Source organism: Papio anubis, chromosome 9, assembly GCF_008728515.1.
Source record: "Papio anubis isolate 15944 chromosome 9, Panubis1.0, whole genome shotgun sequence".
In the NCBI taxonomy this organism is placed as follows: Eukaryota; Metazoa; Chordata; class Mammalia; order Primates; family Cercopithecidae; genus Papio; species Papio anubis.
The window spans coordinates 90,454,617-90,468,274 of record NC_044984.1 but is presented as its reverse complement, the minus strand read 5'-3'; the positions used below and the strand labels follow the sequence as shown (position 1 = coordinate 90,468,274).

General features: G+C 43.8%; 1 protein-coding gene, 1 long non-coding RNA gene and 1 other non-coding gene across 5 annotated transcripts in view; 1 reads left to right on the top strand and 2 right to left on the bottom strand.

The window, feature by feature from the left end:
* LOC110740745 lies at nt 1–13,158 on the bottom strand. Its single transcript, XR_004176166.1, has 2 exons — nt 12,708–13,158; nt 1–1,816 (listed from the first exon to the last, which is right to left on the bottom strand). It is a non-coding gene; the product is annotated as an uncharacterized LOC110740745 (long non-coding RNA).
* Nucleotides 12,653–12,724, bottom strand: TRNAD-GUC. The gene has a single exon. It is a non-coding gene; the product is annotated as a tRNA-Asp (tRNA).
* The window catches only part of LTA4H (leukotriene A4 hydrolase), a 35,545-nt gene continuing 34,975 nt past the window's right edge, over nt 13,089–13,658 (top strand). For all 3 annotated transcript variants that reach the window (XM_031650682.1, XM_031650681.1, XM_031650684.1), the window contains exon 1: nt 13,089–13,388. In XM_031650682.1, coding sequence (XP_031506542.1) covers nt 13,230–13,388 — 159 coding nt within the window. In that variant the 5' untranslated portion in view covers nt 13,089–13,229. The remainder of the gene's footprint in view (nt 13,389–13,658) is intronic.

The window sequence follows — 13,658 nt, the reverse complement described above, 5'->3', positions numbered from 1 at the left end:
TTGATTTCTGATATTGTATTATTCTAGTTCAATGATTCAATGAAATAAAGAGGAAAACATTTAAGAAGTGAGAGATGAGAAGTTCCGGGAAGCCATGCCCGCTTAGATAAGCAGCACCCTCAGCTTCCAAGGTGTGCCTTTTTGTTCTGCCATCTTTCCTTCTTTTGTTCCTTCCTTTCTCCATTCCTGTCTTTTATTACTTTTGAATCTTTTGAGGACCGCTCTGTTGTTTGTACTGAGCTGGGGGCCGCAACAGAGACAACAGAATTGTAAGGTATACCTGGAAGAAACTGCCCCCTCCACTTCTTTGGGAACAGAGTGAGAGAGGTATAAAAAAACAAATACAAACTAACCAGAAGGACAAGAAATATATACAGTCGATTCTCATGATTTGCAGTAACTACATCCTAGAAAGTTACCATAAACATTGCATTAGTGAATGCTGAACCTTTGCTCCCAGGGGAAATACAGTAAGTGGGGGCTCCTGAGAGCCTCTGTTCACATTTTCGTCAATCAATCAATACAAAATCTCATTGTACATGTTTTTCTGTTTAAAGACACTTTTGTAATATGTAGTTGATTCGTTAACATTGAAATCGCAGCCAACAGCACTGTAACTCATGCTTGATGCAGCTTATCTAACACACATACTTTCTCCCTAAAGCACATCGTTGCCTTCTTGTGCTTAACCCTAGACAGCACTTCAGCACCCACTTGGCGAACATTTTAAACTGCAAAACCACCAACGAAAAGCACAAAAATGTATAAACAAGTGACACTAGACTGCAAAAAGGACACTTGTTTACAGTATAAGCGCAGAAGCAAGAAGGCAGAGGGTCAATTTGTTTAACCTCAGTTGAGACTGTGTGCCTCTGGAGACTCAAATTTTTCACAGCTCTGAGTGTGTCCAAGAGTGACCACAAAAGCTCTGTAAATATTGATTTTGGGATAACAAATAAATTTTGGCAAGTAGGCAAACTTGTAAACACCAAATCCATGAATAATGAGGATTAACTGCATATATATATATGATATATACATCTACATACATACATAGGTATGTGACATTCATGGTCAAGAAGAATTAATGACCAAACGAGAGAAAAATACACTGGGAATATATCTATGGAGAACGGGGCAGTGAGCAGAAGTGAGAGAAGTCGGTATGGAGGGCCTTCCAGGACTGTGCATTGGTTGGATAGAACTGAGCGGGGTGTAGGGTGTGTGTGAGGAAGAAAGGAGAAGGGGGCTACTTTGGAAGCCAAGGGGAAGCGGCTTGGAAGGGAGGAGGAGGCCAGGGCTCAGAGGTATGCGGAAGTGGTCAGCTGGGTTTAAGAAATCCTGAGACACATGTGCCGGAGAGGGCAGAGGGTGAGTGAACCATTTGAGTCTCTTCCACCGGTTTACTCAACTCTGAATTTCAAATAAAAGAAGCCTTTTGTAAGAAATTACAAAATAATAGTTCCTCAAACATGGATTTGTAGATGAGAAGAACATTTAGGAGGAAAGCATTTTGGGTTGGCCTTTGCTCATGAAAATGTTATTTCCGCGGGCAAATGGGGATAACCTGCTCTGTTGGCAGAGCAAGAGAAGCTGGGCTCAAAGCCAACAAATACGACACAGAAATAGGACTTTTGAAAATGAAACCCTGCAAACACTTATCAAAACCTGCTTGTGCTTTAAGTCATCAGAACAAAAGGTATAAGTACCTGCTGTGATGAAATGTCACTGCCTACTTAGTGGGAAAAATGGAAGCTGAGCTGGAATCTCTGAGTCAGAAAGAAACAGGTCCAACAAAGCTTGCAATCAGGCTTACCTGGAAAAGAAACGGAAGTGAATGAGAGGAAAATCAAGTATGACCAAGGCCAGCAGTTGTAAAGAGCTTTTTCTCGTAACTTGAAAACAGCTTCCCTCCCTACTTTATCTACTTTTAACTCCTACTCAAGCTGGGGTAGGGAGAAGGGTGTTGGATTTGTGTCAACAACTACAGAACCAGGTTGCTGCAATGCAGTGAATGTTTCCGGACTGGTGCAGGGGTCTTAAAGGAAATCTCCTGGCAGGGTACAACTGTCTAAACTTCAAAGCAGCATGTCAAAACCTGGCTACAATCTGTTCACCGAAAGACATGTACTGCTATGGAGCAGCACCATTCATAATAATAACTCAGAACTGGAAATCACCCACATGTCTATCCACGGTTGAAAGGATAAGTAAATCATGGTATATCCACACATAGAACACTGTACAGCACTGAGAATGCACAACCTAGATGTACACACAACATTATGGAGAAATCTTGCAAAAGGAATGTTGAGCCAAGGAGCCAGGCATGACAGAATATACTGTATGTGTCTGTTTATGCAAAGGAAAGATAAATAGCCAAACAGGTCAAGGTAATATGCTATTGGAAGTCAGGCAGCAGTTACCTCTAGGAAGCAGGATTTTATAGAGACTGAAAGGGAACTTAAGGGAGGTATCTAGTGCGGTGGTGGTAATGTTGTTTCTGATCTGCGTGCTGATTGCACTAGCATGCTCAGTTTATAAAGTTGAGTGAGCTATACACTTATGTGCATTTTTATGAATGCATAGTATGCTTCAATAACAATGTTTTTGAAAGTGTTTACCATTAGTTGGGGGGTGGGCATTCTGTATCGCAAACATACATATTGCCTGGTGGCATCAGAGGACAAGGGCAGGTGCAGAAGGTGGATTTTTCTTTGCCGCAAAGTCAACACAGAGTGAAACACTGAATAAAAGGATGCCTGGAACCTCCTGTGAAATCTCATTTGCTCATTTATACATTTGTTCATTCATACAACAGTCATGTGCTGAGAGGGAGAATATACAGTCAGGATCTTAAAGACACACCATCTAGAAGGGAAGGCTGACAAGTAAACTGACAATGATGCAGTGTGGTAACTTCTTTGTTGAGGATAACACTAGGGTATTAAGAGACTATTGATTTGGAGTCCTGACATGTTTGATTAACACTTGAATTGAATTTTCTCCAATGCCCCAAGTATTTCTTGAGCCTCTAAGGCAGTGAGCTCATTTAAAATGCACACAGATCACCTGGGAATCTGGATAAAATGTGGATTCTGATCTAGTAGGTCAGGGCAGGCCTGAGATTTGCATTTTTTTTTTTTTTTTTTTTTGAGATGGAGTCTTGCTCTGTTGTCCAGGCTGTAGTGCAGTGGTGTGATCTCAGCTCACTGCAAACTCCACCTCCTGGGTTCAAGCAATTTTCCTGCCTCAGCCTCCCAGGGAGCTGGGATTATAGTTGCATGCCATGCCTCAGACTCAGCCTTCCAAGTAGCTGGGATTGCAGGTATGCACACCATGATGCCCAGCTAATTTTTGTACTTTTAGTAGAGATGGGGTTTCACCCTGTTGGTCAGGCTGGTCTCGAACTCCTGACCTCAAGTGAGGCCGCCCACCACGGCCTTCCATAGTGTTGGGATTACAGGCGTGAGCCACTGCCTCGCGCCAAGATCTGCATTTCCGATGAGGCTTCTAAGAGGCGCAGACGCTGCTGCTCTTCAAACACACTTTATGAGGCCTAAGAGAGAAGGCCATGCTATGGTGGGCACTGTCTGGCTCCAACTCAGGACAGCTTGACAGCCTATTTGGTTCAGGCCAGTCCCTCCCAAGGACACAAACAGAGAAATAAAAGACAGAACTGCGTGGGAGGAGACATGGGTGGCTGGGGAGGCTTTCCAGACTGTCTGTGGTCAACCATGGGGTGGGGTGGCGTGCCAGAAAGGGATCTGGGAGGAGACCACTTACGCTATTTCACAAAATTGGCAGAACTTTTTCTCGTGCTTCTTTCATTTTGGCTTTTCCAACTGCCCAAACCTTGTTTTGTTTTGTTTTGTTTTTGAGATGGAGTCTTGCTCTGTTACCACGCTGTAGTGCAGTGGTGCGATTTCGGCTCACTACAATCTCTGCCTCCTAGGTTCAAGCAATTCTCCTGCCTTAGCCTCCCAAATAGCTGGAACTACAGGTGCATGCCACCAAGGCTGGCTAATTTTTATATTTTTAGTAGCGATGGGTTTTCACCATATTGGCCAACATGGTTTCGATCTCCTGACCTGGTGATCTGCCCACCTTGGCCTCCCAAAGTGCTGGGATTACAGGTATGAGCTGCCACACCCTGTCCCAAACCTTTTCTTGACATGCACAACAGACTGGAGATGTGACTATAAATATAGAATTCGCGTGCATGGCTGCACAAGGAAGGAGAAATTTCACAGAAGATGGAGAAACTGGTCAGGATTGCCTCAACTATGTTGTAAGGTGAACATTAAAAAGGTGGCTGAAATAATTTCTTCTATTTGTTTACACACCGAAGGGAGGAAGAGAAGAGTGTCATATGTACCTTTTTCTCTTAGCGATGGAGATTCTACTAGACTCTAGCCCAGACTGGAGGGTGGGGGGCAGAGTCCTGAAGGGGAGGAGGAGAACCCTGCCAAGGTTGTGGGAAGAGTGGGAGCGGGAAGGGCATGCAGGCTCAAGGAAGGGCAAGAGAGTGCAGAGAGCTTAAACACCTTGATTCAGCATGGCTGACGCAGGGTGTGTCCAGCCACTCAAATGGAAGCTGCAGAGCCCCACGGGGCCAGTGGTAGACACTATGTAGTCCACAGGAAGTCAGCAAAGGCTGCTTTTGTTTGTGGTTGGGGACTCCAGTGACCTTTATTTTTTTCATATCAATAAATAACCTTTTGACTGAGAAATATATTCACATTAAAATTCAAAAGGCTTACAAGATTATTCAGTTGAAATATCTACCTCTCACCTCAGATCCTTGGCCTTCCTTCTCTGTCCACACAGGCAAACAATACCATGAGTTTCTTGAGCATCCCTCCAGAAGTATTTTATGAAGATATGAACAAATTTTTAGAATAAATTCTCTTCCCCCTTTCTACACAAAACAGTGAGTCATCCATAGTCAGAATTTCATCAGGCTTCCTGACCACACCGCTCCTTTATTTTTCCAGATATCACTTGTCATCCAAGACACAGACTTCCTTGGTTTTCCTTCTTCATCGAGGCCATTCCTTTCCAGTCTCCAGTCTCCAAAAAGAGACACATGGCTAGTGTCTCTTTTTCTCCCTGTGCCATCCACATGCTGAACTCCCAAATGTGTATCTCCAACCCAGTTCCAGCTTTTCTTCTGGACTCATATGTCCAACTGCCTACTCGGCAACTCCCCTCGAGTCACAGACACTTCAGACTGAATATGTGAAAGATTGACAGTTGGGCATAGTGGCTCACACCTGTAATCCCACCACTTTGGGAGGCTCAGGCAGGAGGATGGTTTGAGGCCAGGACCTCATGACCAGCTTGGGTAACATAGCAAGACCGCTGTCTCTAAATAAATAAGTAAATAAAATTAGGGGAAAAAAAATGACTGGACTCCTGAATTTACCCTCCCCCACTCCAGTCTGCTTCTCCCACGATCTCTCCTTCTCAGCTAATCCTACTACATTTTCCTGGTTTATCAGGTCAAAAGTCTTGGCATTATCCTTGACTCTGCGCTTTCCCTCATACTCCATATCTAAACTGCCAAGAAATCATAGTAGGTCTGCCTTCAAAATTTATGCTGAATTTGATCATTTCTTACTAATGCTACTGCTGACTCCTGTGTCCAAGCCACCATCATCTCTCACCTGAGAATTGCTCTCCCAGCTCCTACTTTTGTTCTCTCTCCAGTCTGTTTTCCTATAATAATTACCAATAAAACTTTCTCAATGGAAAAGACCTACATGTTTGCCTTTTAAAGCAACAAGGGAAGAGGGCAAGAGGATGCATGGGCTTGGGAGTTTATTTTCTCTCCTCCTGTGTACACCTCCTCTAATCTGTCTCCCATGCTGCCACAGAGCAATCTTTCTAAAAGACAAGTACCGACCATGCATATTCTGGTTAAGAGTTGTCGACTTCCTGCAGCCTTAAAGGTAAGTTCCAAGCTCCTTCCCAAGGCATGTGAGGTTCTTTCAAGTCCTCACATGCCTTCCCCTTCAATTCACCTCCCGGGTCTACCCAACATGTTCTCACTTTGCCAACTACTGCAGGTTGCCAGTCAGGGAATTTTCCAGGCAGAATGTGGAGAAAGCAAAGAGGAGCAACATATTTCTGGAGAAATAACACATAAGGAAAGATGTGGAGTTGTGAGGTAGGCTGACGTGAAGGTACAGTCCTGTAACCGGTTATAGGAATAGTGACTTTTATTTTTTTCCTAAGGAGAAGGCCTGGAGATTATCACCAGACCAACTCAAAATTACAAAGTTTTCCAGAGCTTATATACCTTCTAAGCTATACGTCTACATGGAAGTGTGCATTCATCAAAAGACATAAATGATTAACTTCTTTTCGTCTGTGACTAAGGTCTGAGTCTTGAAGACCTTTCTGTGGAGCATCAGTAAATTTACTTAATCTAAATGGGTGCAGATGCTGGGGTGATTACCCTGATCTTGTCTCCTGCTAAATCAGGGAGGTTTGGGGAGTTCCTTCAGACTCCCAATGAACTTGTTTAACCATGCTTTAAGGTTCAGGGAAGGCCTGGGCACAACTCTTGGTGGGCTTTTGTTACATCCCAGCCTTTGTATGGGGCACCGGCTTTTAATGTCGAACTTAACCACTTGGTCAGCACTGAAACAGTTGTTATGGAGGCCTGCATTAGTGAGACCTGGCCTGCCACACCAGGCTGAGATGGGCACACTTCTTGAGCTCAGGAGCTCGAGACCAGCCTGGGCAACATGGCAAAACCCTGTCTCTACAAAAAAAAAAAAAAAAAAAAAATATATATGTATATATATATATATATATATACATGCAAAAATTAGCTGGGTGTGGTGGCTTGTGCCTGTGGTCCCAGCTACTCAGGAGGCTCAGGTGGAGGATCACTTGCACGCCCAGGAGACAGAGGTGGCGATGATCTGAGATCATGCCACTGTACTTCAGCCTGGGTGACAGACCAAGACCTGGTCAAAAAAAAATAAAATAAAATAAAATAAAAAACAAAGGAAAAAAAAAAGAAAAACAAAAAGAAATGTTTGATTTAAAACTGGGGGTTTATACTACTTTGGAGATAATAAACTGAATGATTTAACTTAGTGTAAAGGGGGATACACATTTCTTTTTTTGTTTTTTGTTTTAATTGACATAAAAAGTGTACGTATTTATGGGGTATAGTGTGATATTTTGATGCATGCAGAGGATACACAATTCTGCAAAAAAGAGGCAAGAGGCAGAGTTTAATCAGGAGCTAGCTAGACCACATAAGCAGGCAGAGCAAAGGGAGAAAGCCATTCTGTTTAAATGGCAACATGGTCTCGAAGAGCACCCAAGTGTGGAGTCCAGAAGTAGTGCTGCAGTCTTCCATGTCATTCTTCAAAAAATTAGGATTCTCAACTCTTACAAACATCAAATGCCAAAATAACAACAAAAAAGTGAACTTACACAAGAAATGAGACTCATCTTTCATTTTAATATAATTTCAGATTTAAAAAATCATAAAAGCATACAAATATAATAGTATTATAATATACTGTGAATAACTGGTTATTTAAAAAAGTTTGCCAAAGCTTTCTTGAAAAAACAAAAGCCCACATTCATCTTTTAATCCCTTGGATTTTACGCCAAAAATTCTAGTATTTGAAAATGGGCCTTAAATCAAAAAAGGTAGACAATATCAACCGGCAATGTTAGTAAGACCTTGAAGGATTTTCAGCAGGGGAGTGAGATGATTACGTTAGAAAGAATGCTCTAGCAGATAACACAAGCAAGAAGGAAGAAAGATCTGTCCACGATAATGTGGTGGAAAACCAACAGATAAGGGCAAGTATCTGGGGCAAAACTGATAAACTCACCCAACTGAGACCAGGAGTCTTGGGAAAGATTGAGTTCCCTGTAGAGGACAGAAAACCCAAGATAACACTGTCTTAAACAAAGTAGATATTTCTTTCTTTCTCAAAGATAAGAAATTCAGAGCAGTTCACATGGGGGTTCCATGATCCCCAGAGACCTGGCTATTTCCAGCTCATGGCTCCTTCTACTTTGCTCCTCCACCACTCTCAGCACACAGCTCCAACCTCATGATACAACAGGGTAGTTAGAGCTCTAGCCATCAATGTATCTTATCTACCTTCCAGGAAAAGAATAGAGAAAAGGCTAAAAAGAAAAATAAAGTTACTGTTAAAGACACTTCTCAGGAGTTGTAATTGACAATTCCACTTACATCCCATTGGGCAGAACTTAATGACATGGTCTAACTGCAAAGAAGGGAAATATCTACTTCCGTGTGGCCATGTGTCCAGCTAAACATGGAAGGTTTTACTACTAAGGATGAAAAGATATATAGGTATTAGAGGACAACTAATGATCTTTGTCATGCCAGATGTATAACCTGGAGAGGAAAGAAGAAAGGCAGATTACTGAGAAGTGTGTGAGGGCACTGCATTAACCTGTAGGATTTTGTACCTTCAGAATTGTTCTTTTCCAAACACATCTCTACTTCTGGCCCCATGCCTTGATTCCTGCTAAGTCCATCTGAAAATCTGCCCACCTCCCACTCCCCATACTCAATCCTACCATTTTTCCTATTAATATTCTGCTCATCCTTCAAATCCCATCTCAAATGCTATGTCAATCATGACGTTATTCTTGACCTTCCCCAAAGGGATAGAACTTGTCCCTCTAGAATTTCATGTATAGTTTTCCTTGGGCCTTAGTCTCCTCTTAACACCATGTTGTCTTAGGTCATTAGTATAGCTGGGTACTAGAGTATAAATTATCCAAGAGGTAAGACAGAGCCTTCCCCAATTATTTTCTAGGTAGCACAATGTAGTAGAATGCATTTAATAAATATCTGCAAATTACACTGACTATTTCAAGAAAGGAAAGGTATATGTAAAGGAAGGGGAGAAAACAATGTAAAGTCTTTTTGCCCTTTTAAGGGAAGCATTTGTGCAACAATTGAAATTCCCCGTAAATGCATTTCAAAACATATGATCTTTGCTAATGTTGCCATTCCTTTTTAGAGGCCTAATTTGGTGTGACTTGTTTTGCTGTACAAACCATGGTTGCTTCTCATTTCCCAGGCTGTCTTAAAAGCTCTTGCTAACACATCAAGGAAAAGTAACATTAAAGTGGTTAAAATAGACAAAATAAAAGCCAACTGCAATAATCATATTAGCTAACATGTAACAAATGCCCAATCTGTGCCAATCACAATGCCAAGCAGTTCCCATACTTTATCTCATTTCATCTTTTCAACAACTCCATGGGCCACAGGTTCCTCAATTATCCTGAGGGGATTGAGGGATTAAGTAACATTTCCAGGTGAACAACAGGGCTGGAATTCTTCCTGTTCATATGGCTCTATAAATATAGGTATTATTTCTTTTCATAATATTTTATATAGATCATCTTTTCATCTTTAAGTCTCCTTTGGTAACTAGACCCTGATATTACTCTTCTTTTATTATTGTTAGTACTATTATTTGTAGAGACAGGGATTCACCACATTGCCCAGGCTGAACTTGAACTCCTGGGCTCAAGCGATCTGCTTGCCTCAGCTTCCCAAAGTGCTGGGATTACAGGTGTGGGTCACTGTGCCCAGCCTTACCCTTCTTTTATAGATGCAGTGGAAAGCTTCATTTTTTGAAGCATTCTCAATTTCCCATTGGAGATCAATAATACTCCAATTGCTTGTAAACTGCGAATTTTGTACATTCTATATTTGGGATGAGTGGCATCTCACAAAACAATTCCTACTATGTATTTATTATTTGATGAATATATTAATGGAGGAATTTATTTGTGGTTGTCTGTGGATATTTTCATTTAAACACAAGTGGCATAAACTCTGTGGGTTCCTGGTAATCAATAATAGAAGATGATAATGATGTTCTTATTAAAACAAACTACCCTTTCTCCATACTAGATAAAGAAGATGATTTGATTGTGTATTATTTGAATAAATGAATTCTATGGCATCTATTGTATTTGTCACCCTAGATTTGGTGACCTCAAAAAATGTTTGTGGCTCTGCGTGGTGGCTTACACCTGTAATCCCAGCACTTTAGGAGGCCAAGGCAGGTGGATCCCTTGAGCCCAGAAATTTGAGACCAGCCTGGGCAATGTGGCAAAACCCCGTCTCTACAAAAAATATAAAACTAGCCAGGCATGGTGGCAGGTGCCTGTAGTCCCAGCTACTTGGGAGGCTGAGGCACGAGAATTGCTTGAGTCCAGGAGGTTGAATGTGCAGTTAGCCGTGATCACGCCACTGTATCCAGCCTGGGCAACAGGACAAAATCTTGCCCAAAAAACCCAAAATGCAAATGTTGATCACAAATTCTTACATCCTGTGAATTAGGACCTATGCAGGTGTAAGGTATTAGAATTCATAGTTTGGGATTTTTTTTGTTTTATTTTGTTTTGCTTTAGCTTGCAGAGGCCAATACAAGGATATCCAGAAATACTGCTGTTTATTTTGTTGTTGTTGTTGTTGTTGCTGGAGCCAAATTTCATCAGTTTTGATAGAGAATTGAGCCATACCAGCATCCTCAATCCATCCACTATCCCTCACACCTCTGAAATTTTTACTTTCGTCTTCTTCTCTACCTTTTTGCCTCTGAGTCGATCCTTCTGCAGAAACTTTCCTCTTCTCCAGAAGCTCTTTCACCTCTATATCTAAACATGTTAAAATTTCTCTTGCCCTAAAAAGCAAAAATTTAAAAAATACTTTCTTGGCCGGGCACGGTGGCTCACGCCTGTAATCCCAGCACTTTGGGAGGCCCAGGTGGGCAGATCACAGGTGAGGAGATCGAGACCATCCCGGCTAACACAGTGAAACTCCGTCTGTACTAAAAATACAAAAAAATTAGCCAGGCATGGTGGCAGGCACCTGTAGTCCTAGCTACTCGAGAGGCTGAGGCAGGAGAATGGTGTGAACTTGGGAGGTGGAGCTTGCAGTGAGCCGAGATCGCGCCACTGCACTTCAGCCTGGGCGACAGGGTGAGACTGTCTCAAAAAAAAAAAAAGCTTTTTCAATGCTGCATTCCTCTCTAGCTGCCCCTTTATCTTCCCTTCTCACATTGGCCAAGCAACTTGACAGTGGTTTATGCTCCACCTCCCTCTTCTCTTCATTGCTCAATCCACTACTCTCTGGCTTCCATCTTCAACCAAATCACAACAGTCAACAAAACCACCACCTTCCCCACTCTCACCCCACTGCCCCACTAGAAGTGAAATCTAGAGAATTTTCACTTCTCACTTCGGTGGTCCTCTGGACCGCATCTGGTATTGATGGCTGGCTCTTCCTGGTTTATTTCATAAGTTTCTCTTCCTCTAGCCCTTTAAAAAAAAAAAATTCTGGTGTTCTCTCACCTTCCAACCTGTTTTCATTACCCTTATCTTTACACACTCTTCTTGGGTTGAGCTTACCCACTGTCATAATTTGATCCACCACGTTTTGTGACGTGGTCATGTCTACCTGACACTTCCCCAGAGCTATGGACTTAAATATCCAAGTGACTCATGGACATCTCCGCTTCGACCCTCATAGGTTCTCAAATTTCATCTGTCCAACGTTGAATTTAGCGTCTTCCCCTTAAATCTGTCTGATTTAGTTTGAATATATGTCCCTACCAAATCTCATGTTGAATTATAATCTCCAGTGTTGGAGGTGGGGCCTGGTGGGAGGTGTTTGGGTCACAGGGGCAGATCCCTCATGGCCTGGTGCTGTCCTCGCCACAGTGTCTTGTAGGCTCTGATTGTTTAAGAGCGTGGCACTGGACCCCCAATCTCTTGCTCCTGCTCTGGCCATGTAGAGGCCTGCTCCTTCTTTACCTTCTGCCATGATTGTAAGCTTCCTGAGACCTACCCAGAAAAATACCGGAGCTATGCTTCTTGTACAGCCTGCATAACTGTAAGCCAATTAAACCTCTTTTCTTATAAATTGCCCAGTCTCAGGTATTTATAGCAATGGAAGTACAGCCTAACATACTGTCCTCTTCCTATAGACTACTACCTCTGGTTAATGACTAGCCAGCCACTGAAGCCGAAAGACTGGGCCCCCTTAGTCTCTTCTCAATCTGTGAATCCACTTACCTAAGTATTCCTACCATTCATTCCTTCCTCTCTATCCTAACTTACTACTTACCTATGTCAGGCTCCCAGCATCTTCTGATTGAGCCATTTTAACAGTTTCCTAAATCTCCTGCTAATGGTTTTGATACCACATTTTACAACATGAGTCTAACCATGCGTTATCAGTCCCCTGCTGAAAACTCTTCAATGGGTCCCCCACTAATGCATCCAGGATTAAAAGGCCACCTGTTTAAGGTCCTTCGAAACCTAGCCTCTTCCAATTTTTCCAGTTTTAATTTTGAGGCCCCACCCTAAAGGCAAGGCATCCTTCAATCCTCCTTCACCTGCCACAAGGGCCCCAGAGCTGAGCTAGACGTCCCAGCTCTGCACTCCCATTGCGGCCAGTGTATAACTTTTATAGAAATTCATTAGTTTCTAAGATGGGAATGTTGGCTTTCTCCGTTTGAGAGCTGCAGGGTCTGGGGATGTACATAATAAACATTCAAACTGACAAAACAACCGTTTAAACCTTGAATTGCCAAAACAAAAGAACCTCTCGTGCCTCCCCGTCGGGGAATCGAACCCCGGTCTCCCGCGTGACAGGCGGGGATACTCACCACTATACTAACGAGGAACTGCACAGATGACTGTCTTCTGATAGGCCTTTTCTACGTTTTTGCTCCGCCCGGCCGTCGCTGCATGCACGCACCCATGACCTGATTTTCTTATGTTTGCCACCACAACTTCCACGGAAGTTGAACGGAGCCAAAATGGTAGTGTTCTGTTTTATCTCCCCCTCCACTTCTCATCATTTCCCTCAGGCCACCCTTCTTCTAACTGTCCAGACTCCCCTGCTCTTCTTCCCCAGCTCCAGCAGCACTCTCGATCCCCCTCAACACCCCTAACACACACGCTCCCAGGTAGCCAAGCGCCCGCTTCCGCGCGGCACCATGGAACTTGTAGTTCCTTCACTCATCCCCCAACGCTCGGCTGACGTTAAGAAACTTCCTTTCCCGGCGTGCACCGCAAATCCCTCCCCTGCTTCTTTACCTCTATCCCTCCTCCTCAGGTTCTCTATCGGCGAGTCTGGTAGCTGAGCGTTAGGGTGTAGTTGTAGTGTGGTGTGATTCCCCAGAGCCATGCCCGAGGTAGTGGATACCTGTTCGTTGGCCTCTCCGGCTTCCGTCTGCCGGACCAAGCACCTGCACCTGCGCTGCAGCGTCGACTTTACTCGCCGGACGCTGACCGGGACTGCCGCTCTCACGGTCCAGTCTCAGGAGGACAATCTGCGCAGCCTGGTACAGTGGGGCGCCTGCCCAGTGCCCGCCTCTCCCGGGCTCCCCGCCCCACGCCCCTAGTCCTTGCGGATCTGCGGCTCAGCCCGCCGCGGCCCCTGCCTAGCCCCACGTCCCCGTCTGCTCTTCTGTAGCCCCCATCCAACTCACGTTGTGCACTTCTGTTCGGCCCCCCCAGATCTGCCACAGCACCCCCTCTCAACCCCACTTAGCCTCTGCATCCCTTCCTTCACCCCGCACTTACACGTCTGTCTCCTCCGCCCCACGGCCCGA